The 25,317-nt window shown below is 53.7% G+C and overlaps 2 protein-coding genes across 4 annotated transcripts in view; one reads left to right on the top strand and one right to left on the bottom strand.

Annotated features, from left to right (window-relative positions):
• SLFNL1 (schlafen like 1) lies at positions 1 to 12,170 on the top strand. The gene is made up of 4 exons (XM_045520242.2): positions 1 to 6,074; positions 7,897 to 8,409; positions 8,583 to 8,726; positions 9,304 to 12,170. The coding sequence occupies exons 1-4, from the start codon at positions 5,688 to 5,690 to the stop codon at positions 9,424 to 9,426; spliced, it is 1,167 nt and encodes a 388-aa protein (XP_045376198.2). The 5' UTR covers positions 1 to 5,687; the 3' UTR covers positions 9,427 to 12,170.
• The window catches only part of CTPS1 (CTP synthase 1), a 27,722-nt gene continuing 14,558 nt past the window's right edge, over positions 12,154 to 25,317 (bottom strand). For all 3 annotated transcript variants that reach the window (XM_074376716.1, XM_074376718.1, XM_074376717.1), the window contains 11 exons: positions 24,331 to 24,463; positions 21,737 to 21,825; positions 20,888 to 20,982; positions 20,016 to 20,078; positions 18,104 to 18,147; positions 16,829 to 16,925; positions 15,823 to 15,878; positions 15,639 to 15,735; positions 14,944 to 15,088; positions 14,319 to 14,410; positions 12,154 to 13,010 (listed from right to left, as the gene is read on the bottom strand). In XM_074376716.1, coding sequence (XP_074232817.1) covers positions 14,326 to 14,410; positions 14,944 to 15,088; positions 15,639 to 15,735; positions 15,823 to 15,878; positions 16,829 to 16,925; positions 18,104 to 18,147; positions 20,016 to 20,078; positions 20,888 to 20,982; positions 21,737 to 21,825; positions 24,331 to 24,463 — 904 coding nt within the window. In that variant the 3' untranslated portion in view covers positions 12,154 to 13,010; positions 14,319 to 14,325. The remainder of the gene's footprint in view (positions 13,011 to 14,318; positions 14,411 to 14,943; positions 15,089 to 15,638; positions 15,736 to 15,822; positions 15,879 to 16,828; positions 16,926 to 18,103; positions 18,148 to 20,015; positions 20,079 to 20,887; positions 20,983 to 21,736; positions 21,826 to 24,330; positions 24,464 to 25,317) is intronic.

Consider the following 25,317-nt stretch of genomic DNA (forward strand, 5'->3'; position numbering starts at 1 on the left):
CTGTGACTTCAGTGGTCCCTGAAGAACAGGCTGTCTGCCACTTGCCCACTGGGGCCCCGGCATTGCATAGCCCCTGGGAAGACGGTGTGAGAGCCACTCTCTGCACTCACAGCGCTTTGCTCCTGTGCAGCCAGACGGCAGTGAGCGCAGCAGCCACAGAAGCCCAAGCAGAAGGGCAGCATTAGGGTCAGCAGCTCCAGGGAGCATCCTCGTCCTCGTGGGGGGAGGAGAGATGCAGGCTGGCCCGGCCTGCATCGTACCCCTTGTTCTGAGCAGGGGCCAGGTACTCTGTTCGTAAAACACATCCCTGTTTACGAAGGGCTGCAGTGCAGTGCAGTGTGACCTGATGATGACTGATACTCACGTCACCGTGTGCCCCACGAACTCCTCCACGTGAATTAGAATTATCTCATTTAATCTTCAGAACAGACCCACTTTATAAATGAGGAAACTTAAGCTCCGATCGTATAGCCAGGACGCACCAAAGTAGGTGTTTGAAGCCAAGCAATCTGGCGCCAAGGCCAAGGTTCGAGACAGTCCCGCCATTCTCTATGCTGCTTTGGGTGGGTCATTTCCCTTCTTTGGGCCCATCTGGCTGTGAGGACTTTAGGTGAGGAGACTTCTGAAGGTCTCACCAGCCCTCGCCAGTGCCTAGTTCCAGCATGGTCTTCCCCTTGGCCACTGTGAGGTTCTAACCATGATCCCTGTGAAGTAGTCAGGGGCAGGGCTGCCAAAGCAGGATGAGCCCATTTTCCAGACTCCTGGGCCTGCGTCTACGTCTGGTAGGCTATGCTGTTCATTCAGGGTCCTCCCAAAGAGGGCCGTCCTGGACCCTGATGACAACCTTCTGGGTGTGAAGGTAACACCAGCATATGCAGGCAGGCCAGACGTGCTGCACAGCCCGGCCTTGTGGAGCAGAACGCCACCCCCCACCCCGCCTCTCGTCGCCGGGAGTATGCAGCTTGCCCGTGAACGCTTGTCAAGGGCTTCCTGTGCTAAGTTGCTTATGTACATTAGCGCACTTAAACCTCCCTACAGCCCTCAGGGATGACTACCATGTTCCCCGCATTTTAAAGATGAGGAAACTAAAGCTTCAGGAGGTTCCTGGCTCCAAACTCCGAAGTTAGTAAGGGGTGCAGGACCTCCTACCGCAGCACCGGCCGGCAGCCTTCGTCCTGGCTCCTGCTGGCCATGCAGGCTGGGGGCTGCCACAGGCTAGGTTGGCACGGCCCTCCCTTTGTGCCAGCAGGACAGCACGGAGCAGGCCTTTTCAGTGGGGTGGTCCTTGCACAGCCCGCTATCATCCAGGACTATTCTTTGTTGCCCAGGTGGCAGCTCAAGTGCAAGGGGATGGGACATAGGGAGAAGTGGGGCTCCCCTTGGCTTGGAAGCGTCGTGTCCCAAGGCCAGCTCTAATCCCCAGGTTCCATAAGCACAGCTTCCAGGTCCCCATGAGGGACATGGCCCAGCCGAGCCACTGCACTGAGGAAGCCCGGCGGGAATGGATGTGTGTAGTTCACATGGAGAACTCCTGGAACACACGGAGTTTACAACTAAGGGTCACTTTTACCATAATCACCGTTGCCTTGAAGCAGTTGACATTCTATTTTTATCTGGTTTCCAAGGCAACAGAACTAGAAAGGTAACCAAAAGTCAAATTCTGCAGGAGGGGAGGGGACGGTACTCACTCATACTACCCTCACCGCTGTAGGCAGAATTGAATGTCTTAAGAAAAACATAAACAAAACCTCAACTTCTGAAACTGTTCCTCAAAGCCAAGCCTTCTGAGTAGTGACCCAGAGTCATCCAAGGGAGCTGAAGTGGCCTCACCTTTGACCCCCAGAAGTGCAGCCACCCACAAAGCAGGAAGGCATGTGGGAAAGCCGGGCTGGAGGACAGAGGCCTCCCGGCAGCAGCTTTGTGTGCCCACCCTCAACGCCGAGACACACAGACGCTGACTCCGGTGCTGAGGAACGTCAGGGAGGAGAGGCCCAGGCACTGCAGGGGAGGGGAGGGGAGGCCAGGCTCCACGTAAGGCTGAATCCTTTGGGAACCCCTGCCCCGTCCCCACCCACAGCCCCCCCCTGCTGCCGGCCACGTGGCCTGTGGCCCTGGGCTCTGCTGTGTCCTGTGGTCCAAGTCATTAGTCTTGAGCAGGAGTGTCCACAGCACTCCTCTTTATGGAAAAATCTGAGACCCTCTCTGGGCTGTGGCACTGGTGGGACACCTGTCTCTGCCCTCATGCTGGTACCACTGCCCCTCCTCACTCAGGAAGAGCCGGAGGCGACTTGCCTCTCGTTACAACCAAAGCTGAAAACAAGGAAAACCTTCTTGCCTGAGAGACACTGGATACTCCCTCCTCCTCTGTCTCTGTTGACCTTCAGCTTTTTACAGCCTCCTTGCCACAGTGCCCCGAGTCACCCCGTTTTCCCAGGGAAGCGCCACAGCTGGATCCCCCCGGGCCAAGCATGAGGACTGTGTATTTGTGCCCGACCTGAGACACCAGAGCCACTGCAGATGCTCCCAGGGGCCAGCAGCGGACAGGTCTCAGGGTGCAGACCCTTGGCCCAAGGTGTCTTGGGGGAGGGTGCTGGGCCAGGCAGGAATCAACAGGCAAAACTGGTAGACACAAGAGAGGACTCAGGACTGAGGCTGGAGTGTCATGGGGCCTGGGTGGTGAAGGCTGCGTCCACACTCTGACCCCTGTGCGTTCCAGAGTTTGCTCTTCTGACGTCCTGTCCTCTCCCATGTAACAGCTGGCTTAGTCTCCACCCCTCTCCTGTCCCTGCCCCTCGGCTGGGGTCCCTGGGCGGTTAGCGCAGACACCCACGCCTGATGATCATGGCCGCGTGCACCACCAAGTGACACTCATCAGGTAACACGAGGAGACCCGGATCTGCTGTCTCCCTCTAACCCTCATCTTTGGACCCACTTCGCATTCTTAACTTCAAATTCAAGAAGTTTTTTCCTCCATTGCCAAGTGGGGGTTGTCACTAAGGTTACAGGCATCCAGACAGAGGACTGAAAGGGGCTGCCTATTCCACAACACTAAACGCGTGGCTGCCAGAAAGCCGAAGATGCTGTAAAATGACCCAATTATACTGCAGTGCATTCCAGTATTTAAAATATTATCTTGTAAATGTATTGAGCGCTTACAATGAAAGACAGTTTTACTCCCCTGCCCCTGCAAAAAAAAAAGCAGTGGAATTGATGTTCGGCTCACATAAGGTTGTTGAAAGAGCCCAGGGAAACATGTAATACAGTCATTTAAAGAGATTTCCAGGAAGAATGGGGAAAGTTTTGGCATTCAAATCAGTTTGGAAAACGTCATGGCGAACAGCTGCCTGATAGCAAGGCCTCTAGAGAAGTATGTAAAGTCCACGTGTTTGTTGTGTTCACGTGTTTCATCTGTCCGTGCCTCTCCTGGCCAGCTGTCTGTTTCTGCATCACTCAACAGGACTCGAGTTTAACTGTCTAAAACAGCTACAGCCCCACTTGTACAGTTGCTGTGGGAGCAGCTCATGGTGGCAGAGTCTAGAAAGGCCTGAAGAAGAAGGGGAGGTGTGGGAAGCTGAGAGCCGCTGCGGCTGCAGAGACGGGTCAGACCTGGCTGCTGGGTCCCTCCCCTGAGCCCCACACTCCACCACTTGGGGCCTGGGGCCTCTTCCTTGCCCCACACCGAAGTCTCTTTTCTCAGGTTCCCTACCCAAGCCTCTGCCTCAGTCCCCAGGGAATCAAAACTCATTGGCATCTTCAGAATTAGCTACTCAGAGAAGGCGGCTTTCCTCTCTATGCTGTCAAATAGCTTCCCCAGTCTGATCGCCACCCTCCCCTCCCCCAAATCAGGACTTGCAGAAGTGCTGCCTGCGGCTACATAATGGAAAGCACTGTCAACGTCCTGCCCACCCAAGAACAGATTTCTGCATTAATAAAGGCTGCGTATCACTCAAGTCTTGGCCCCTGTCAAACAGCAGGTGATAACCCTGTCCTTCAAAAGAGATGGCAATGCTTGACCTATTTTTCGGGGCTCTTCTGGACAGCAGCCTCCATCTCTGGCAAAGAGAAAAGCCTGGTGTCAGGGGAGCCTTGGAACCAACTATGTGCATTCTGATCCATCCTGGGAGTAGCCGGGCCCACCCATGCCCAGTGGAGCCTGGCGTTGGTGACTGAAGCAGGAGGTGGAGACCTGGGGCTCCGGGGGACCTGTGTGGGCACTAGGGCCTGGAAGGACGTTACAGAGGGAGGAAGTATGTCTTCAGTCCCTGGATTCTGGGAGCTTCGCAGAAGGAGCCCCCCACCAAGCTGTGTGGGACATCTGTTTACAGTGGGGTGAGAAGTCAGGGAGAAGTTTTCCGGATTCACTTCCCAGCCCTGCCTGCTTGAGGCTGGCACAGAGGCATTGTTGACTCTCCTGAGATCACAGAGGTGGCTGCACAGGCCCCCACCCACTCCCTCCAGCCCTGGTTCCCCTGTCCGGTGCCAAGCCCCCAAGCGCCCTTGGGAGCTGCTGGCCAGGACTCGGGTCTGTGGGAGCTGAGGGATGGCACCTCCCATGCTCCCCCAGGAACCATCAGGACATAAAGGTCATAGGCCTCCCTTTTCTTCCTGTTCCCGTTTGCCCTGAATGCCTCCACCCCAACAGTGGTGGGCCCCAGGCCCTAACTGCCTCAAGGATCCAATCTGAAAAGATGCAGGCCGGCCGTACCTGCCACGCGGACCGGAGGCGGGGTGTGTGGGGGTGAGTGGACTGGCTGGTGTGTGTACATATGTGCACAGCTCAGGAGTGACGGCCCTGGCCTAGCAGGAGGTGGCCAGGGAGGTACACAGGGGCCCCAGCTTTGCCCTCGCTCTGCCCCTCCTCACTTCTGCTCTTGGGACCCAAACCAGAGGATTCGGTCTAGACGAGCCTCCTCAGATTATATGTATGTATGTGAAGGCCGTTGCTCTGGGAGGGGCCATAGCTTTCATCAGTGCGCCCAAAGCATAAGAACCTCAGCTCTAAAACCCTCTGACCCAGCCTGACTGCTTCAGAGCCTCAGTTGGGCCCACAGCAGGTTCAGACCAGGCAAGGAGAAGCAGCAGAGGGGACACAGGAAATCCTTAGAGCCCTGGGTAAAAGCTGCTTCTCCAAAGGTCCCTTGAGAAGGTTTCTCTGGTGCCTGGGGGCAGCAGTGAACTCTGGTGGGCAGGAAACCCTGAGGGCAACTAGGAGGCCAGCCTGTGGCCTGGTGAGGGAGGACAGGACTTCTGGGGACAATGAAGGGATTTGGGAGGCCCTCAGGGACCTGAGTTCTCGTCCCTTCTGCCCCAATTCAAGCATATTCCCTCGGTCTTCCCTTCCCTCCTGTGGGATGGAGGGACAGGCCCACATGCTCTGTTGTCTGGCTCAGGCCTGTCTCACTCTTCTCTTTCCTGTCCTAGGCCTTGGGTGGGTGGCAGGCCCCTTCCTGCTGGCCCTCTGCCCACCCTCTCTCTCTGGCCCTACGCAGCCCCTGCCAATCTGTGAACCTCCGAGGAGCCTTGGCCCTCTCCAAGTCCGCTGGGAGGCCCTGGGCCGAGCCGAGAGCCCAGGGCCTTGAGAGGAGCAACCAGCAGTGAGGAATTCCAGAATCTTTTCCAAGGGAGGCCCCTCCAGAGACCCCCCCCCCAAGGAAGAGAGCACCAAAACACAGGTGCAGGAGCCCCTCATGGAGCCCCCAGGCCGGCAGCCTCTGCAGGAGCTCTCCATGAAACAGGCCCCACCTGAGGACTCAAGCATCCAGGTGGCTCCCGGCAGGCATGTTCTCTATGTGGGCCACCTGAACCCTCAATTCTCGGTGCCTGTGCTCACCTGCCTGCTGCGAGACACCCTGGAGCGGCTCGAGCTGCCGGTGGAGCGGGAGCACATTGAGGTGGTGCGGCGGCCACGCAAGGCCTACGCGCTGGTGCAGGTGGCCACCCACAAGGACATCCTGGCCTCCCTGCCCTGGCGCCTGCACACAGCCTTGGAGGAGCACCAGATCATCAAGGAGCTGGTGGCCCGCGGGAAGGAGCTGGTGTTGGGGGAGGGCCGGGATCACTCAACCTGCAGAGAGGTCAGTGAGGCTATCCCCGAGCCAGGTAGCCCTCAAGCCCTGGGAGAGGCCTGGGGATGGATGGCCTGTGCTGGGTGGGGCTGGAGGGGTGTCTTTGAGGAACTGGGGACGAGTCTGCAAACTCGGGGGTTGCTACTCAATGACCGTGATCCCAGAAGGATACTGACCCTTAGAGTTTGCCTCCAGCCTGGGAGCACATGAAGGAAGATGCAAGTATCAGACCCTCCTGGGGCCCTCCCACATTCTGCCTCTGGGCCAGGCCATCCAGGTTCTGGGATTCACAGGGTCCCGGCCTTCTCCTTGGCTGACCTCACCCGCTCAGTTGACAACACCAGTGCCCCCTCTGTGTTGGGCAGTAAAGCAGAGAGTAAAGCAGAGAGCAAAGCCTTGGCCCTGCCCTCAGGGAGCCCTGCATCTGTGAACAGAGCCAGACGACCGGAGGGGGCGGCCTGGAGCAGGAGAACCCAGAAAGGTCCTCCCTGCTCTCCAGGGACAAATTTGCAGGGGAGTGAGATCCAGGCTGGGACTTAGAGGATGGGACAGGCACTCAGGGAAGGACATACCAAGCAGAGGGACATGGCACATACAAGAGGACATGGTGGGGGGTGGGGTTGCATTTGCAGGGAGGCAGGTCGTTTGATGTCCCTGGAACTTAGGCCAGAGGCTGCCAGGGGGACTGAGGAAGAAAGCCAGGCCAGAGGGTAGGGGCCAGGCCACCAAGGGCTGTGAGACCCAGACAGAGCAGGAGAAAGGTTGGCTTTCGTGGGCATCTAACAGAGCAGTCAACTCGCTGAGGTGGTGGTAGATCACTCTGTGGGAAGGGCGATCTTGGTTTGTCTTTTCTCGGGGGAAGTGAAGACTCCATGGGGTTTAAACTGTCGGAGAGCTCAGCAGCCCTGGGGCATACATTTAAAGCCCTGTGGCCCGACAGCATGTTTATATGATGGTTGACAGTTTTCTCGCGTCTCTGCTAAGTTGTCTTCTCTGGGAGCTGCGGGGCTGGTGGCGGTGTGCTTCTCATCACCGTGGCCCAGCTAGCACTGAGCTCCCAAAACTAGACACCCTTCTGGAGGCTGGAAGGCATCAGGGAGCCAGGGAAGGGTTTAAGAGAGGAGTGACAGTATGACTTGCATCTAGGGTCAGCGAAGAGGACAGGGAGAGCCTGGAGGCAGGGAGTCCAGTGGTGAGGCCCAGACTAGGGAAGCAGGCTCATGGCCAGAGCCCGGGAACAGAGCAGAAACCACAGAAGGGGACTCGGGAGGACTGGAGGAAAGTTGAGATTCAGGAGAGCTAGTCGGTTGTCCAGAAAGTGATCAGTGAGGATTTAAGGGAGATTAGGAAATGGGTAGGATCTCTGAGAGCCCCTCTCAATTCAGATACATGCAGCTCTGTCACAGGGGATCTCAGGGTGCTGAGGTATCTCCTGAGATGATCCAGCCCTGGGCCTCAGAGGCCTACCCACAACCCAAGTGGGAAGAGAGTGGCCTCAGGTGTCCCAGCTCCCACCCAGGAAGGAGAACAGCTCTTACCCACATGCATCCCTCAGTCCACCTGGGAAGAGGGCAGCCCTCAGGGAAGGAGCACTGGATGGTTTGAACCCCTGACCCAGTGGAGTTTCCCACAATGGCCTCAGGACGGTGGGCAGAATTAGATCCCTCTGCCTGGGCGGGTATCAGGATGCACATGCGGGCTGGGCCCCGGCAGGGGTGGGAGGTGGGAGGATGGGGGCTGTTGGAGGCGCCTGTCCCTGTCGCCACCAAGATTGGGCCTCCCGGCTTTTGCCTTGGCCCATACACTCCGCTCTCACCACTCACCCCAACAGGAGGAGGACAGTGGCCCGAGCCCTGGCCCTAGCCCTGGTCCCATCCCAGGCTCCAGTCTCCCACCGACCATGCTTGCCCACCCTCCTACTTGGGCCCTGGCCCCGTGGCAGCGGAGCCCCCAGGGCTGGCCCAGCGGCACACGCTCAGACAGTGCCATCGTGCACCAAGAGATCCTGGGCCAGGAGCGCCTCTTCCAGGGCGCCTTTCTGGGCAGCGAGACACGCAATGTGGAGTTCAAGCGGGGTGGCGGCGAGTACCTGAACCAGGCCTTCAAGCACCACCTGCGGCGCTATGTGTGCGCCTTCCTCAACAGCGAGGGCGGCAGCCTGCTGGTGGGCGTGGAGGACAGCGGCCTGGTGCAGGGCATCCGCTGCAGCCACCGCGATGAGGACCGCGTGCGCCTGCTAGTGGACTCCATCCTGCAGGGCTTCAAGCCCCAGGTCTTCCCTGAAGCCTACAGGCTCACCTTCATCCCTGTGGTCAGCACCTCTGCCACCAGCACCCCTCTCAAGGTGAACTGGGGCCGCTGGGGGCCGGGAGGAGTTCGGAAAAGAAAGACTAGAGGAAAGCCTGGAAACAGCCCTGGCCTCAGCACCCCCAGGCTGCCCCAGGCGCCAGCGAGGCGGGATTAGGGCTGCAAACTGTCCAATGCAGCGCCAGCAGAGCTATCCTTGCCCTTACCAAGGTGATCCGCCTGAGTGTGCACGCCCCCAAGGCCCAGGCCGAGCCGCAGCTCTACGAGACCGACCAGGGGGAGGTGTTCCTGCGGCGAGACGGGAGCATCCAGGGCCCGCTGTCCGTCGGCACCATCCAGGAGTGGTGCAGGCAGGTAAGTGGCCAAGACCGCAGCAGGCGGGGTGGGGGCCAAGCCGGCTCTGGGCCCCTAGGCCACTGAGCAGTCCTGGGCAGGCCGCCGGGTCCCCTGGTCCTCTGTTGCCCTGTGAGCACACCAGAGGGACTGGGTGGAAACAAGCCCACTACCTCCCATATTCCACTGCAATGGAGCTGGGGGAGCTGGGAGGGTGGAATGTTGAAGTTTTACAACAAACTCAAGGACTGAGTGCTGGACACAGTGCCAAGGAAAAGTCTTTTCAAGAGGGAAACATCAGGTGGCAGAAAAGCAGAGGAGACCAAGGGGCTGACAGAGAGAGGGAAGGATGGGTCACCCTAGTGCCTGGGATGCTGGCAGGACCCTCAGGTCAGGAGAGTTTCCCCCAAGACCTCAGAGATGACTGGTCAGGGCCCTGGCTCCCCCACCTACCAGGGCCAGCATGGTGCCCAGTGGCCCTGAGCAGAACCCCTGGGCTCTCTGGCCTTGCCTTCCTCCATCAGTTCAACCCCAAGTGGAGGGCACACAGACCTGAGATGATATCAACTTAGACACGGCTTCTCCGATCTCCCCTCAGAAGTGGATGGCTGAGCTGAGCAAGTTGGAGGAGAGGCTGAAGGTGCTGACGGCAGAGAAGGAGCAGCTCCAGCAGCAGCTGCAGCAGCGCAGGCCCATCTCCTGCACCTGCTGCGTCCTGTGAGGGCCCCAGCGCTCTGCCTGGAAGATGCAGGGATTTCTTATTTGAGCCCTGGTCCTCCCAATAAAACCAGTCTGGGCTGCTCAGAGGTGGATGGGAGCACTGCACTTCCTGGTTCCTTCAACAAGCGTGCACCCACAGGCTGGTCCCCACGCAGTTTCAGTCCTGAGCAGACCCCGGTGTCTGTAGCTAAGAAATTGCTCTTAGCACAATCCCCAAGGGGCCTTACTTTCAGAAAGAACTTGTAAAAACTTGGCGAGAGCTCTCTATCCATGGGCTGAACGGTAAGGGACTGTCCCTCTCCCTGAAACACTCATTTGGCCCAGCTGGGGTCTCTGACTCACATTGGCTACACAGGGCCAAAATGGGACTTGTCATCTGCCCCTCCTCAGATGGCAAGGCACATTCAGTAACTGAAGTTATAGAGCGAACAGGCCACCCTGCAACCCAACCTGGCTTGCTGGCATGTGTGACCGTCTCAAAGCTCTTTAATAAATGACATGCACCCAGAGCAAGAATGCTTCTTTCTGGAACGCTTGGCTGGTTGGATGCAGCTGGGTCATGAGTCCATGTCTGTCCAGGAGGCCAAGCCAGCCCTGCGCTCCTCCCCCCACAGAGCTATGGGGAAAGGACCCTCGGATGGTTGGGTTCCAGTGCATCTCTGCCTTGAATACCAGGTACCTTAGGGCAAATTGCTACACCTCAAGCAGTTTCTTCATCTATAGGATAGCGACAATAGGCGGGGGGCCAGCTGGTGCCCTGATTCTCTCCAGCACATACCAGCACCTGCACAGGAAGGGTCTGACTTCTATTCCAAGCAACCTCCAGCCACTGGAAAGGATTCCTGCACGAGCTACTTCCCCGGCCATCTCCACCAGCAGACTGAGACTCTATTAAGCCATCGTCTGATCATGCCACACCTGTGCTCAAAGCCCTCCAAGAGCTCCCCATCTCATCCAGAGCAAAGCTGAAACAGTGGTCTGCACAATCCCCTGCAACCTGGCCCATCTGCCTCAACAAGCCCTGACCCTGGCTCCTGCATTCCAGCTACACTGACCAACTTGTTTCATGAGCACACTTGCCTCAGGGCCTTTGCATGGGCTGCTTCCCCTTCTGGAATGCTCCTCCCTAAGAGAGCTGCATGGCTCTACCCTCAAGTGGAGTGGAAAGCAATTTTCCTACCCTCCCTACTGTAAACACACCCCCTCCCAGCACTTCAGTTCCCTTCTCCTGCTTCCAACTTTTTTCTCTGGTGCAGTTGTCAGTCACACATGCTCTAGGGGATGGAGATTTTGGTCTGTTTTGTTCAGTGTTTTAGGTACGGAACCTGAAACATAGCTGGCATGGGGTAGATGCCCAGTAAATATTTGCTGATGAAACAAGGACACCCCTAAACTTAGGGTCTGAGCTACTAAAACTCATGGAAACTTGTCAAACAGGGCATTTCACAGGACTAGGGGTCCACGGAACACACTTCAGTGATCCCCTTCCATCCCCCAGCCCAGAGGTCCTTGGCGACATCCACGGAGTGGACACAGAGAAGCCCCCTGGGCCAGTCACAGCTACTCTGAGACTTGCGTTTCCCACTTACCAAACACACACCAGTTATAGGGACCAAGTGTGATCATGGATGCCCACCTCCTGACCAGTTACCAACCCACTGAGCTCCCTGGGGTCACCCAACCACAGGGCCTGAGCCAGCTTTTCAGAGGCCACTTAAGAACTACAGACAGAGGGGGTGCAGCTCAGGAAGTCAGACAGGAGCAGCTGCTGATTTTTACAAAAATGACTGAAGTCTGATGGAACCACCAGATGGGAGACGGGGTTAGGATTCACCCATTCGGCAACATTGAAAGTACCAAGGCCTCTGTGAATGAAAACATCTCAGCTCAGCCCATGAGAAGCGCCGACAGGAGGCAGCAGCCAGGTTGCCCTCAGTCGGGAGGTGGTGTCCCTGTATGGCCCTCTGGGCCTCAGCGGTGATGGTGGCCGTGGCCTAGTGAGCAGAGGGTCTCCTTCCTGGGTCTCTGATGGAGGAGCTGAGCCAAGTGGTGAGAACCCCCTTTCTCCCAAGCCCCCCTTTCTTAAACGTCAACAAAGGCTGCTGACCCCTGACAAGCAGTCCGGCCTGAGCCCCGAGTCCTGGCCTCAGACACACTTCGTGGAGGAGCCGGCTCATAGGCAGGTGTGCTTGGCAGCCAGGGGGCGGGTGGGCCCCGGGGCGGGTCGGCCCCCCCGTCACCGGGTGGGCCCCCCCGTCACCAGTGTGACACAAAGAACATGGATTCCATGTCACGAATTTCGCTTTGGAGGAAAAACCACTAAGGACAAGGACCTGCACTCGGGGGAGCAGGAGGCCTGGGCAACGGAGCAGTCCTGCTGGCCGCTCCTGGGCCATGCCTGGCTGGGCGGGGGCACATCCTTCGTAAACATCACGTCTGTCCCCGCTTTCTTCAAGTTGAGCCGCAGCCCACTCGCACCCATGCTGCTTTGAATCTCCATATGCTGAGAACCTAAATTTGAAGCCTTTTGGGGAAATTCTGGTTCCTCTTAAAAAAGAAAAGTCTCCTTTCTTAGTTTTTAAACAAACTACAAGACCCCCCACTTCAGGCTGCTCCCCTGGAGGAGGGCCCGGCACTGACAGCTCCGCAGACCGCAAAGGGGCACGCCCAGCACCGGGCTCAGACAGTTCCTACCCGGCACGACACGAAGGACAGTACAAAGTGCATCTCTCGTTCTGCGTCATTTATTTAAGTTAGTGTGTACACCACGTCCAGCCAGGACACAACGGGCATGCAGCTTGGCCTGTCGTTACAGCACGTTAAGAAAATAGCTTTTCATGTTGCATTTCAACCGCAGTAACACCGTTCTGGAAGGAAAGAGTCCCCTTGGGCAAAGCTGTCTATATATGAGAGGGATTGAGAGGCAGTTTCCCCAAAAGATTCTGTTCTTTTTTAAGCGACCCCTTGATGCAAGGAGCGTCTCCTAGCCCCGGGAAGAGAAGCGCAGCCAGAGGACGGGGACTCTTAACTCAGACTCCAGACAGACTGCTTGCCGTTTCATGTGACGCCAAACTGACCATCCCTTTGGACAACAAGTCCCAGCCACAGATGGCGCAGAGGGTCCCCCTGCACGGGGCAGAGGTGACACTTTAGTTCTGGTTTCGCTGCTCCTGCCCTGAGGTGGTCAGCACTAGCTGGACTCACCCCTCCGGGCCCACTCAGCTGCACGCATGGCACACATTTTAGGATGGTCCTGGCATCAGAGAAAGGAACAGTGACACGCTCGAATCCACGGGGATGTGAGGCGGTGGGAGAAGTGTGGTGACCATCTGGCTCCGCCCGCACGTCCTACGTCTCGTCGGAGGCTGGAGGACCGCGAGGGAGAGAGTGGAGCAGTGGGCAGCACGCTGTGCACGAGCCGGTACACGGGGTGGGTGGGACATGCAATCCACAAAGTCTTCCCGATACCTTCCCCCATAATAAAATACCTTAATAAAAACATAATTTAAAGGAAGTGTCGAAAGCTGAGTGTAAAATCAAAGCTGTAAACTCCTGAAGTCCAAAGGCTCTCTTCAAGAATCATCCCTGTTTAAAAAAATTCGTAACAATTATATGATGTATGTTGAAGTGGAAAAGTTAGGCTGTACAGCCCATTGCTATGGTAAACTAGGCCTGGTTTTCATCGAGGACCCTAATATGAATAATGAGAAGCTAAATTTCTAATTCCTAAAGAATCCTACGTTTTCAAGATCTTTTTTATTTTTATATTACTTAATTATTTTATTTTGGCGGGGATAGTACATTTTCAAGATTTTATATGGACTCTCTCTCTGCCCCAAAACAAGCATTTTTCCCCCATAGCCCCAGCCTCTTAACAAGGCCACTGACAGGGAATTCTCTACTGAGAGAGGCAGTTGGGAATTCCGTGTAAGTGACAAGATAGCTACCACTTTACTATTAAAAAGTCTTCTTTCTGTCTACAGCAGTTACTAAGACTACCAGAGAGCTACAGCAAACTACCTGGTGGAGATTAATGAGTCTATCTGTGCTAAATGCTTACCTGGCAGAGAAAGCCCCCAATGCCCTCATCCTGATTCGGACCTACTTCTCCTGCCCGCCCACCTAGCTAAGGTTACCACAGGCCAGGTGGCTAATCAACCAGGGTCGGGGGGGGGGGGGGGGGGGGGGGAGCACAGCCCTGAGCCCAGGAGACCAGACCTGCAAGCAATGAGGCCCCCTGGTGGTGGATGCGAGGCGTGCAGGATGCCAGGAGGCCGCCTGCTCGTGCCTCAAGGGCAGGTGCATGTCTTAACTAGCGGTGGGACCCCCCCCACCCCGCACTTCCCTGGTTCTTTCAGACCCCACATATTCCAGGCTGACACCCCTGGGCCCCTCCTACTTCTGCCATTTGTTCCATAATTGTTCCGATTTTAATGGATTTCCAGAGTAAGCAGCAATCAACATACAAGTGCTGTGTGCATTGGTTTTAAAGCACTTTCTGATGAAAGCTTGAGGGTCTGCAGAAATGACACCACACCATCACACCTGTCACCTCCTCCAAGATCTCCAAGTTTATGGCTACATGAAATAACAAGGCTCTAAGAGTCTAGTTCCCCTGGACTTGGTCAGACTGGCACCTGAATGCAGCAATCAGTAAGGAGACAAGTGCCGAGTGCCTGGTGTCCCCCAGCTGGAGTCCCCAGAGCAGGGTGGGAAGGCACACTGTATCGGGGGGTGGGGGCGCAGTTCCTCACCCATTGGATGCCCACACTGACCTGATCACTTTCATTCTCTAGCAGACACAATTCTTCAACACTAAACTTTTACGGTATTCTTATAACTCTAATATTATCACCATTCAAAATAAAACCAAAGCTTAAAAACATCACTTACGTTACCATCAGTCATGATTTATTGATGGAAACTTCAGTTCAGTGATTTCAGAATCAGGGGAGCTGCTTCCGCTCCTGTCACTGTAGGTGTCCCTGCAGAATTCAGATGGTTTATTTGTCAGCTCTCACCAAACACTCGCTTTACTCCCCTGATTTTGTAGCCACCACTACCACAGGGATGTTTGCACACAACAGAAATCAGACCCTTTGCTATATTACAGAGTCAGCATAAAGCTACAGAGGGTCTTCCAGTTACAAAAGATACATGTTTGCTTTATACTTCACTCATGCTGTCCTAACCACCAAGCCAGGGTAACTGACTGCTTCCAGATAAAGGCAGCGGTGGGGCATGAAATCCACTGGGCTGTGGCTGACACCCGTGAAAAATCGCAGTTCCCCATGGACCACAATATGACCCTGGAGCCCAGATGCTACAGAGAGGGGACCTGGCCACCAAGCTGGGGGGAAGGCCAGGAGTGGCACAGAGCAGCCTAAGAAAACCCTGGGGAGGAAAGGACATTAGTGAGGCTCCCTGTTCCTGGGCTCTGCTCATCACTGACAGTGCGAAGACGGCTCACTATAAGGAAATGTAGACCACCTGAGGGACCAGGGGAGTGTGATCCCACCTGGGCGAGAGCCTGCAGCCTTTCTGAAGGTAATGCGGGAGCCTCCCCACGGAGGCCAGGAGGAGGCCAAAGTATGGTGGGGAAGGCTTGATAGGTCTGGACAGGAACTCAGGGTGGTACTGAACTCCAACAAAAAAGGGATGATCTGAAACAGAAATGCAAAAGAACCAGCTTCACTGTGTGTCTGCATTACATGTGAAAGATGAGACAAAAATCTTGCTAAATGCTCCACATTTCCCATGGACCCTAAAATTATTTGAAAATGGCTTCTTTATTAGAGTCTGGGTAAAGGTGACCACAAAGCGCGGGAGGGCCAAGGCCCCCCACCCTGCATGCTGTCACTCTCGGGCGGAAGGTGCCTCCTCTCCAGGTTTCTGCCCCCAATCCCCCCGCTCCCCTGACTTGCATGGGATTGAGTCCTGCAGGTCCCAGGAGATCAGACTTCAACACCAAGTCCAAGCTCTCTCTCTGGAGAACAAGGACCTGAGGGCAGAGGTGAGACAGCTGTCTGAGGCCGGCCTCAGCTCGAGGATAAGCCCCCTGGGGCTCCAGAACCTCATTCTCCAGGACCCCTCCCCCAAGACAGAGCTGCTGCCTGATTCAGTCAGGTCAAGGGCTTCTATTTTTGTCTTTTCCCCACCCACATGCCAAGAAAACCGAAGCTTCCCACTAAACACAGCCGCCCAAGCAATCACCTTCCAGCTCCACAATTTCCATTCTCTCTCCTCCAACATCTTGGCCAACAAACTTCAAGCCTTGCTCTTCCAAACACTTTTTCAAGACTGGATTCACCTGTTGAAGCATGAGGAACAATCTGGCTGGGCTCTCGGAGCAACAGAAAGGAGAAAATGGTAAAGGTCACTGAGCTCAAATCCTCACCTCAAATCTATGGCGGTGCCTCTCTTCCAAGTAATCTGGGTCTCCGTAGAGTTTCCCTGGCAAAAGAAGCACGCTGCGGCAAAGGCTGCTGGTCCCACCCCGGGCCCGTCTCACAACCACACCCCGCTCCCTTCACCGGGCTGCTTCCTAGCACCCCCACCGCCAGGCCCGCGAGAGGGTATTCCTACGACTCTCTGCCGACCCCAGCCCCCTGCGCTGGCAGCACAGTTCAGACAAGTTCTTGGGCTTTGAGTCTTTGAGACCAAGAAAAACTAACAGAAACAGACTTTTACCACCACCCCTGACACACGGTGACAAAGGCGCACAGCACCCTGCTGGCACCAAGGCTAAGTCACAGCCACCAAAGCTGCCCCGCACCTCCGGGCCCGGGAACACATGTGGCATCTGCCGACAGGCAGCTTCCCCCAGCAGGAGGGCCCCGCCTCCCCGCAGCCGCAGGACGCTAGAACCCGAGGGCTGGACGACTCCCTCCCTGAGTAACTCAACCTAATGCCTCCTGCGAACCCCGGACACACGGGTGCCCTGCCAACAAGGACAGAGCCTTTCCAGTGGACAAGGAAAGAAAATCAAGTCGAGCAGTTCTTAAATATCTTCCTCTCCAAGTCTCCTCTAAATCTTTAGCACATCTTAGTACTTCTAGAGTAATATCTACTTAGTTTGAACTGGATGAAACTACCATGTTTGTGGGACAAAACTCGCCAACACTGGCAGTTTCACCCGTTTTGACAGTGGCTTTCACCTAACTGCCTCATTCTGGTTCGTCCACACCCAAAGCTCCCCAGGTCCCTGGCTGCATTGCCTCTGGCCTTTCTAAGAGCCACAGTGCTTTCTTTGGCCATTGTAGTGCATCCTAGAGTGTGACTGGGAGGGGAAAAAGAGCTTCAAAAGCAAGAACAAAACCAAAATGCCAGCCTGGCCGCGGCACCCCAAGACAGGCGTCCTGGACGTGCCGGGTGAGGCTGGGCCTGCGGGAGGCCGCCCTTACTCATGACAGAGTTCTTGGTCTGGAACAGGGTCCTCCTCTTGCCCAGCCTCATGGTTCCGCCCATCTGGCCAGGGTTGTGTTCTGGCATGTCTATAACCTGGAGATGTTCAAGAAACAAACACGCGATGCCACGCCTGCCTCGGTTAGAAGACCGGCTGCCTGCACTGAGCAAAATGAGCCTGGATTCCCCGGCCTTCCCTTAGAAGAGATGTCTGTCACAGAGGAAAATGCCTCCCAGTGGTCATTCTTACACCTCTGTCTTGAACCTTGTGCAGTCTAATCCTTCAACCACTCCTCATAAGACAGTTGCTCCCCTCTCCTGGCGGTCCTGCCCAGCACTGTGGATCCCAGGTGCCTGTTCTAATAAAGACTAACATCACAGCATGGATGCCAGACCAGATATGTTATCACATCTCCTCCGCTAGACTGATGAGCTGCTCAGAGGAGAGGGATGCTCATGTAGGGTTGGCTGAGTCCCTCCAGCTGGGACAGTCCAGCCCACTGCTTGGTCCCCTGCTCCTCTGAGCCCCTTCTCACCTGGAGGACCTCCTCCGCGCACCCCCATCTTCCCCTAGGCTCCACACTTCAAAACCTGAGCTCTTTTCCTCCTGAGGTCTGAGTATTAGCAAAGTTTAATTTCAGGTCAACAAACACACGTATCTGATGCTGTCTAAGTGCCCCGAGGTCAAGAGCCTGGCCCATCTTGTTGAGCACAATGTCCTTGGTACCAAGAACAGGCCTGTCACACCTGGGCAGGGGATTCAAAGATGAAGAAAGGCACTGTCTGTCCCCCATGAGCCGCATTCCTCTGACAGGAGACATCACACGAGGAATGCCGGCCTCCTAGAGCTTGGGCCACCGTCCAGCAACTCAGCACTACATTCCAGCGGGTCTTTACTAAACGCCCATCTCCCGGGGTTGTTGGGGACTAAATGAATTCACACACGAGAGCAGTGAGCACAGTGGCTGGCACATCCCAGGTCACTGTTGTTCTGCAGTGCTCCTGGGAGGTGGGGGGTGGGGGTGGAGGGTTATTCTAACCAGGAACGCCCTCTCCAGTTGGCTGGGGTGGCCCCTGTCTGAAAAACTTTCTGTAGCAAACTGGGAAGAGTCATGAGAAATTACACAGTGAAAAATACAAGTTCTTCCTACCCGGCCGGCCTGGAAATGCAGGACCTCAGAGTCCTTTGGAATGAACCCACGGTCTCTAACCCTCAATCAGTTCCACTAACGCCCCTTCCACACCCTTCTAGATGCTCCAGACACTGGACTCACCACAGGATGGCTGGTGTTAGGGTCAAACTCTGTAGAATTGGCATCTGAAAAACCAAAATACTTTTGTTATAAAAATAGTTACAAACAAAACTGATTATTTAAAAAAGTTTCATTCCTAAGCTCTAAATCACAATTTCCCTCCTCAGTTTAAAGTTATTCAGTGATTAGAGTCCAAACCAGGGATAACATTTTTAAGATAGAAGATACTCAACGCAAACACAGGTGAATTTTTTCCAGTAACTCTGTGACTCTCTGGGAAGTCAAGCTGTAGAAAATGGGAAAACCAAAACCAATGGCCAATAACCTAATAATCTCTATTTGGATAATGCAGCCTTTTGACAGCTCTCACATTGTTGTCTCAATTTTTTCACATTTTGTTTCAGACTGTATCTCTCCGCTATGGGCAAACACTGTTTCTTACATTTCTTTTATCCTTAGCACCCTATACCCCGCACTACCCGACTGCCTCACTCAAGAGCTAAATCAGAAATGAATGGATTTCAAAACCCAAATTTCCTTTCTAGCCTTTCCTGAATTTACTGTCTAACCATAAGTGAAACCACTGAAGACTAAAAGGAAAGAACCAAGTCCCCGGCACCGCGTGTCTGGTTTCTCTATGTGACATATGAGGCACTGTTCCCCTCTGTAGCCTAAACCGGGGCCAGGGCATCCCCAGGTCCCTCACCCACGTGGGGACCCCAGTGGGTGGCAGGAGACCAGGGCTGTGAAGGAGTCCAGCTCTGGGGTGGAGGGTGGTAGGACAGTGCCTGCCAGGAGTCCAGAAGCCAGCACCAGGGGCTTGCTGCCTACAGAGCTGAGCCACTGTCCCCTCGGGGTTGTGAAAAATTGTGACACAAACCCAGCCCTAACAGTGAGCCGTCCATGGAGAAACTGCTTGTACTTTGTAAAGCTGGGCTGCTCTGTTGATTTTTCTTACTTACAACTTACAACATCTTTCTGAAAACCTAGTGAGTGTTAGCTGGGCGACAGAATAAATGGACTGTGGCAGGCTCTTCCCTCGGTGGCCCTGACGGGATCACTGCACCCCAGGATTCACCCCATGTGTGGGGTCCTCCCCCACCAGCAGGGCTCAGCTGTGGGACATGAGCAAGCTGGGTACCAGCTACCCAGTGGGCTGGTCATTGCAGGAGCTGGGCGGGCGCCATGCTGTGAGGATGCGGTGCTGAATCAGTGGATGACGAGACTGCCCTGATGTCCCTGCAGGGCAGAGCGGAGTGCAGGGCAGGGCAGGCTCAGACGCACCACGTGGAATCTGCTCAACCCACAGCAGACAGAGAAATAGCAAACCATTGCTGTCGGGAGCCACTGAGTTCCCAGGGGTCTGGCTGCAGTAATTAGTGAGGCCCAGAGCCAATATGATTATTGCCTAGTTGCTGGGCACTGTGCTGGGACTACGTACATGCATTATTTCATTTAACTCTTAGAACCGTGTAACGGAGGTACCATTATTACCCTCATTTTACAGAAGAAACAGAGGTCCCAAAAGGCTAATTTGTCTAAAATCACCCGTCAGTGATCAAGTCAGAATTTGAGCCCAGGTCTGACCAGCTCCAGAGCCCAGGTTCCTGATAACTGCACCGCCACACACTGGCCAGTTAGTTTTCTCGCCAGATACCAGCTCAGGGACGGTGGCCAAGGTGATGGGAGGGTGGGCATCTCTAGAGCCGGGGATGCAGGGGCAGAGAGCCAGGCCGCTCGCTCAGCCGGGCTCCCTCCTCCAGCAGTTGGCGGTTCCCTTGGAGAAGAATTTTTTCCCTCGATAAATGCAGCAGCTCCCCTCTACTGCACCCACCAGGTACTGAGAAACCAGGCCTGTCCTCCACAGTGCTCGGCTCACACCCTCCAGGAGCACTTAACAGAGAATGTAACAAGTGTTTAAGTAGACACTTACCTTGCCATCCCAGCACATTTCTTGAAAATTCAACAACTGCCAATTGCATTCCTAAGCACACACCTTACAAGTGGAGAGGAAAACAAATGAAAGACAGTTGAAAAGGCAGCTCCCACATTTCTGACCTGCCTGCAGTGGACTTTATGTCCTGTTCGCAGAATTCCAGTGACAAACTCATAATTTCCTGCTATAAACAAGTAACCCCCTGCCATGTTCTATCTGTACCGGATTTCAAAAACAGGGCCTCAGGGTATATGGAGAGTCCAAGTTTTAGAAGCTATCTGATTTTAGAAATAAATAATATTCTCTTCAGTACTTTAAAATTCAAGTATTTGAATTTACCATCTCCCATTAAGCTTCCATTTACAATTGAGTTGAAAATGACTAAAATTTACAGCACCAGGAAGCATCCAAAATCACTTTGCCCAATTAGACAGCTGGTGTTCCAAACGAGGACATAAAACCCAGTCTCACATGTCCTGCCAAACAGCTGGGTTCAGTAAATGGACAAGATTTCCTAATTGCTATTTCATTCTCTCAAAATTCCATGACCACATGGAGCTCACGCTTCAGACTTTTCATTTTAGCTTCTTCCTCTCTCGGATTGGCCCGCTCCCGATACTCAGGGGTGCACTATCTTTTACTACCTTTTTACTTTACTAATAAAAATCTTGCTTATATCATGCTTTCTGTAAGTTAGAAAAAAAAAACTTTTCATTTTAAAGACAAGCTTGAATTTCTCAAAAACAGAACCATAAAGGCTTCTACTTGAGTTGCTATCTGGAAAGATGGCATCTACGTTCAGTTTTGATAACCTACGTTTTATTTACCGGCTCCCATGTGGCAACTTCCTCGTCTTTCCTACTTCTTACCCAAAAAAGGCTTCTTCTGTTTCCGAGCCCAGGCGATCGCTTGGATTTTTCCTTCCGTCCCTCGAACACCAAATCCCCCTGGAACCAGCACACCACTGCGCAAGAGAGCACACCACAGGCACCCCTTTCCACCAGCCCAGCTCTTAGTGAGCACCCAAGGAACCACTTCCCAGACACTGGCGCCATGAAGCAAGCCCACAGGCCTTGCTGCTCCGGCCAGGACTGCGATCTCAAGGCTGCCAGTGAGCTGTGTGGAAACTCTCTGGGCTTAGAAAATGCACACAAAGCCACCGACTTCTCTTAGTAACAGAATTGTGATACCACTACCACACAATGTCTGTCCCAGGCATGGATTCTTCCCTAAATTTGCATTTTTTTACCTCTTGCCTTAAAGTGCCCCCCCACCAAGTAGGAAGGGGGCCTTTCCCGGTCAGCTCAGTGTGCCACACCAAACACCGTCCTACGGCTCCATAACCTTCAACTGTCTAGTGACCTAGAAATTCCTGCTAGTTTTCTACTATTATAGATAACAGCTACCAAAAACAATTTATGAGACTCTACTGACCGGTATTCATCCAATGTTCTGGATGAAAAACCTTTAAATAAGTCTCGTCCGGAGATGCATACAGTAAACAATATCAATAGAACTAGAACTAGTTTTCTCCAGATTCAACCAAATTGATAGGCTGTATTTTTGAGAGGCTTAAACCATCCAGTACGTAGTCTTTTCAATCATTTAGAGACATTTCAACAGGCAGATGACCTACCGCCAGCATGCGAGAGCCCAGCACTCTGTCCACTGAAACCAACCCCAAGCCCCTGGGCCCCGAAGGCGGGGAGGACGCTTACTGAGCGCTGCACAGCTTCTGCCAGGCTTCGTGGTAGCGCACAGGCTCCTCCTGCAAAGTGCTCGGCTCCAGGTCGGTGGAATCTATGTACTGAGGGAGTTCAGACCGGGGAGGAGAGAAGCAAGCTTGTCACTCCTGAGCACGTACTTTCAAAATTTCTAAACAGTATTATCAACACTCAATCTTAATAGATTTAAACTTACTAATCACTTAAAAATAAACTTGAAAAATCTTTCTTTTATTTTAAAATATAAGATTTTCCTTCCAAAGTGATTTAACTCTCAACCCTGCCTGTCGATCCGCTCCACTCGGTCCACTAGCATAGACTCTGAAGTGTCCTCTCTGTTCAAGACATTTCCCCCAGTCCCTGCTCTAGCCAGATCGCTTCTCCTGTTTTTAACTCTACGGGAGTGTAGTTTACATACGATAAAACACAAGTATTGTAAGTGTGAGCTTTAAGAAGCTCACCAATGTGTGACCACCACCTCGATCAAGACCTAGAAAGTTCCTGTCACCCTCAAAGCTCCCCCTGCCTCCTGCCCAGACAATCTGGGTCCAGCTTCCTGACACCACAGGTTTTGTCTCCTCTAGAGCTTCAAATGGACCAAGGCGAGGTGTAGCCTTTTGTGTCTGCCTTCCTCAGCTCGGTGCAGTGCCTCAGATTCATCTGCATTATCAGAGATCATTACCTGGTTTATTCCTATTTCACTGCTGGGCTGTTTTCTATTGTAGGAATATATCAAACAACATGTTTATCCACCGACTCATCCTAGACATTTGGGCTGTTCCCAGATTTTGTCTCTTATGAGTAATTGGCCCATCTGTACACAAGTAAATTCTTTTGGTGGACATATGTTTTCACTTCTCTTGAGTGGTATCTGGGAGTGGAACTGCTGGGTCACACAGTAAGTGCATGTTTACCTTTATGTGAAACCGCCAGACTGTCTTCTCAAGTGGCTGCACCAGTTTCCGCTCCCACATCCTCACCGACACGCTCAGCCACTCAGGTGGGAGCATGCTGGTCCCTCAGTGAGACTTAATTTGCATTTATTTCTCTGACAACTAAAGGTGTTGAGCATCTTTTCCTGTGTATCATGTGCAACTTCTGCAGAAGTGTCTGTTCAACTTGCTGATCTTTTCCCTACTCCTTCCTGTCTACTACCCTGCGGTGACCTCCCTGGACCCCTGGGGAAGATCCACGCGTGGCCCGGTTGATGGAACTCATGACTGGGGCCTGTTTCCAGACACCCTCCAAGTCACACCTTTCCACCCACTGAGTTCCCAGCTATTCCGTATCTCTGAGCCCTGGGCGGTGCTCCACCTGCTGTCAGGAATGCCCTTCCCTTCTCCCTCATCTGTCTTTCCAAACCCACCCACAGGCCTGTCCTTGAGAAGTCCGCCCTCCTCACATCTGTACCAAGGCAGGTTCACCACCTCTTCCCTGTGCTCCCTTCATACCTGAGACATCGCTGACTTTGATTCCCACTCAGCGACTACCACCTAACACACCAGAGGCACAGACAACCTCCAAGGAGATAAAGTTAATGAATGATCGAAAGGACTAGCAAAAAAGGCAGGATAAGAAGATCCCACAATTCCTAAAACATGCGTAACAGCTCATCCCCCAGGAACCTCTTCACCAGCACGAAGCAATTTCAGCTTTCATGCTGAGCAACCCCTGGAAAGTAGGCGGCCAACCCCAATGTCAACGGCGAGGGTGGCTGCCCGGGCCGTCAACACCCTCAGCACTGAGCTCCGACTTCACTTCTAATTTCCAGCTCCTCCTGGAAAGCTCCATCTGGGAGCTATGATGCTGGGAAAAGGTAGGGAGGGACAAGTGGAAGGTTTTCAGGAAGAGCTAAACCCATATAGTACTTCCACTGTGCCAGGCACAGTTCTAAGCGCTTTATGTATACTCATTTAATTCTCATAAATAGTAACCCTATGACAAAGGCATCGACACTAACCCTATTTAAAGATGGGGAAACTGAGGCACAAAGAGGGTTAAGTAATTTTCCAGGGTCACACAGCTCGTTGGTGACAGAGCCAGACCCTGAGGCCTGGCTGCCTAGTTCTGGAATCCCTGCCCTGAACTATGACACCCCACTGCCTGCAGCAGCCTGCGGGGGGCCGTGCTCTGACATTCCAGCTGCTCAGCTCCTGCTCGGCACGTCACACAGCAGAACACGGTGACTGCTGTTCACCGGGTGCCGCCCACGTTCCCAGCACCGGCTGGGTGACTGGACATACCTTTCAGAGAAACCCCCAGCTCTACGAGGTGAATGTGGAAGTGCCAGCCACTGTGCAACGGGTCTGGCCGCCAGGACTCTGCACTCCCAGGGAGCAATTCCACTGGTCACCTGACGTTCACATCCAAGCATTCGCTCTCTCAGCTTCCACCCTGACCACATCTCCCCTTGTTTCCTGCTAATGCTCTACTGTTCTCTCCAAGCCAGGAGCCCACCACAACTCTTTGTTATTCCAGAGAAGAAATTCAGAGCTCCAAGAATATTAAGTGGATATGCCCGCAGCGCCTAGGAGAGCAGAGACGGCCTGCCTGTCCACGCCTCAGCTGCACCTGGGCCCCCTCCTCACCTTGATTTCCAGCTTGTGGTTGATGGCCAGTGCAGAGTGCTCCAGAGCTTTAATGACAGAGGCGTATGAGTCTGAGAACTTGGTGTATTTGCCCACGAGGGCAATGGAGCAGGTCTCCAGCAAGCGATCATATCTAACACACAAAGGTCAGGAAACACCAAGTTACTCAGAATGTACACACCGCCAGGAGATCAAAATTGCTCTTCAAAGAGAAGAAAAACACGTCTGGGAAGAATATAATGGGAGGGGCTCTTGTATGAGTTCTGTGTACAGAACAGTAAAGAGCAAGCAATTTTCAGGTCAATGCGGCAGGCTCTGTAGAGAAAGCAGGATAAGAGAGGGGATTGAAAATCTATTGAAAATTTGTTTCCAAAAAAAGAAAATCCCAAAGGGCAAAAAAATGAACAGACAGACAATTCACAAGAGTTAATGTGATGAAGGGAACCGTCAAATAAATTACGGGACATCCATCCAATAGTTCATATTAGTGAAAAATTTTCACTATTAAGTATAATTAGTAACAGAGCAAAAATGTTTACAGTATTTTATGGAACAAAGATCATAAAGTTGTGTGCCATTTTTGTAGCTGCTTAATGATGTACAAGTCAACGGACAAAGACTGAAAAGGAAAATGTCAAAACTGAAACAGACGTGGCCGAGCAAAGGCATGAATGCTGCCTCCCAAATGCTCCTCAGTGTCGCCCAGCGACTCTGCAGCTACGATACTGCACACCCAGCGCTCTGAGGCTCTGTGCGAGGGTCTGGGACGTGCAGGTAAGTGTCACAGAGCGAGGAGGAAAGCAGAGCAGGGACCGCTCTCAAGCTGACGAGTTTTGGCAGCCGCAGTAAGAAAACCCTGGATCATCATGGCGTGGAGTGAGCGGCATGTCCCCAGACAGCACTGATGTCTGGGACGCTACCAGGAGTGCTCCAGCCACGTCCAGCCACCGTGTGGGCCTCGGGCACACGTGCGAGCCCACTGCCACA

Source organism: Camelus bactrianus, chromosome 13, assembly GCF_048773025.1.
Source record: "Camelus bactrianus isolate YW-2024 breed Bactrian camel chromosome 13, ASM4877302v1, whole genome shotgun sequence".
Classification (NCBI taxonomy): Eukaryota; Metazoa; Chordata; class Mammalia; order Artiodactyla; family Camelidae; genus Camelus; species Camelus bactrianus.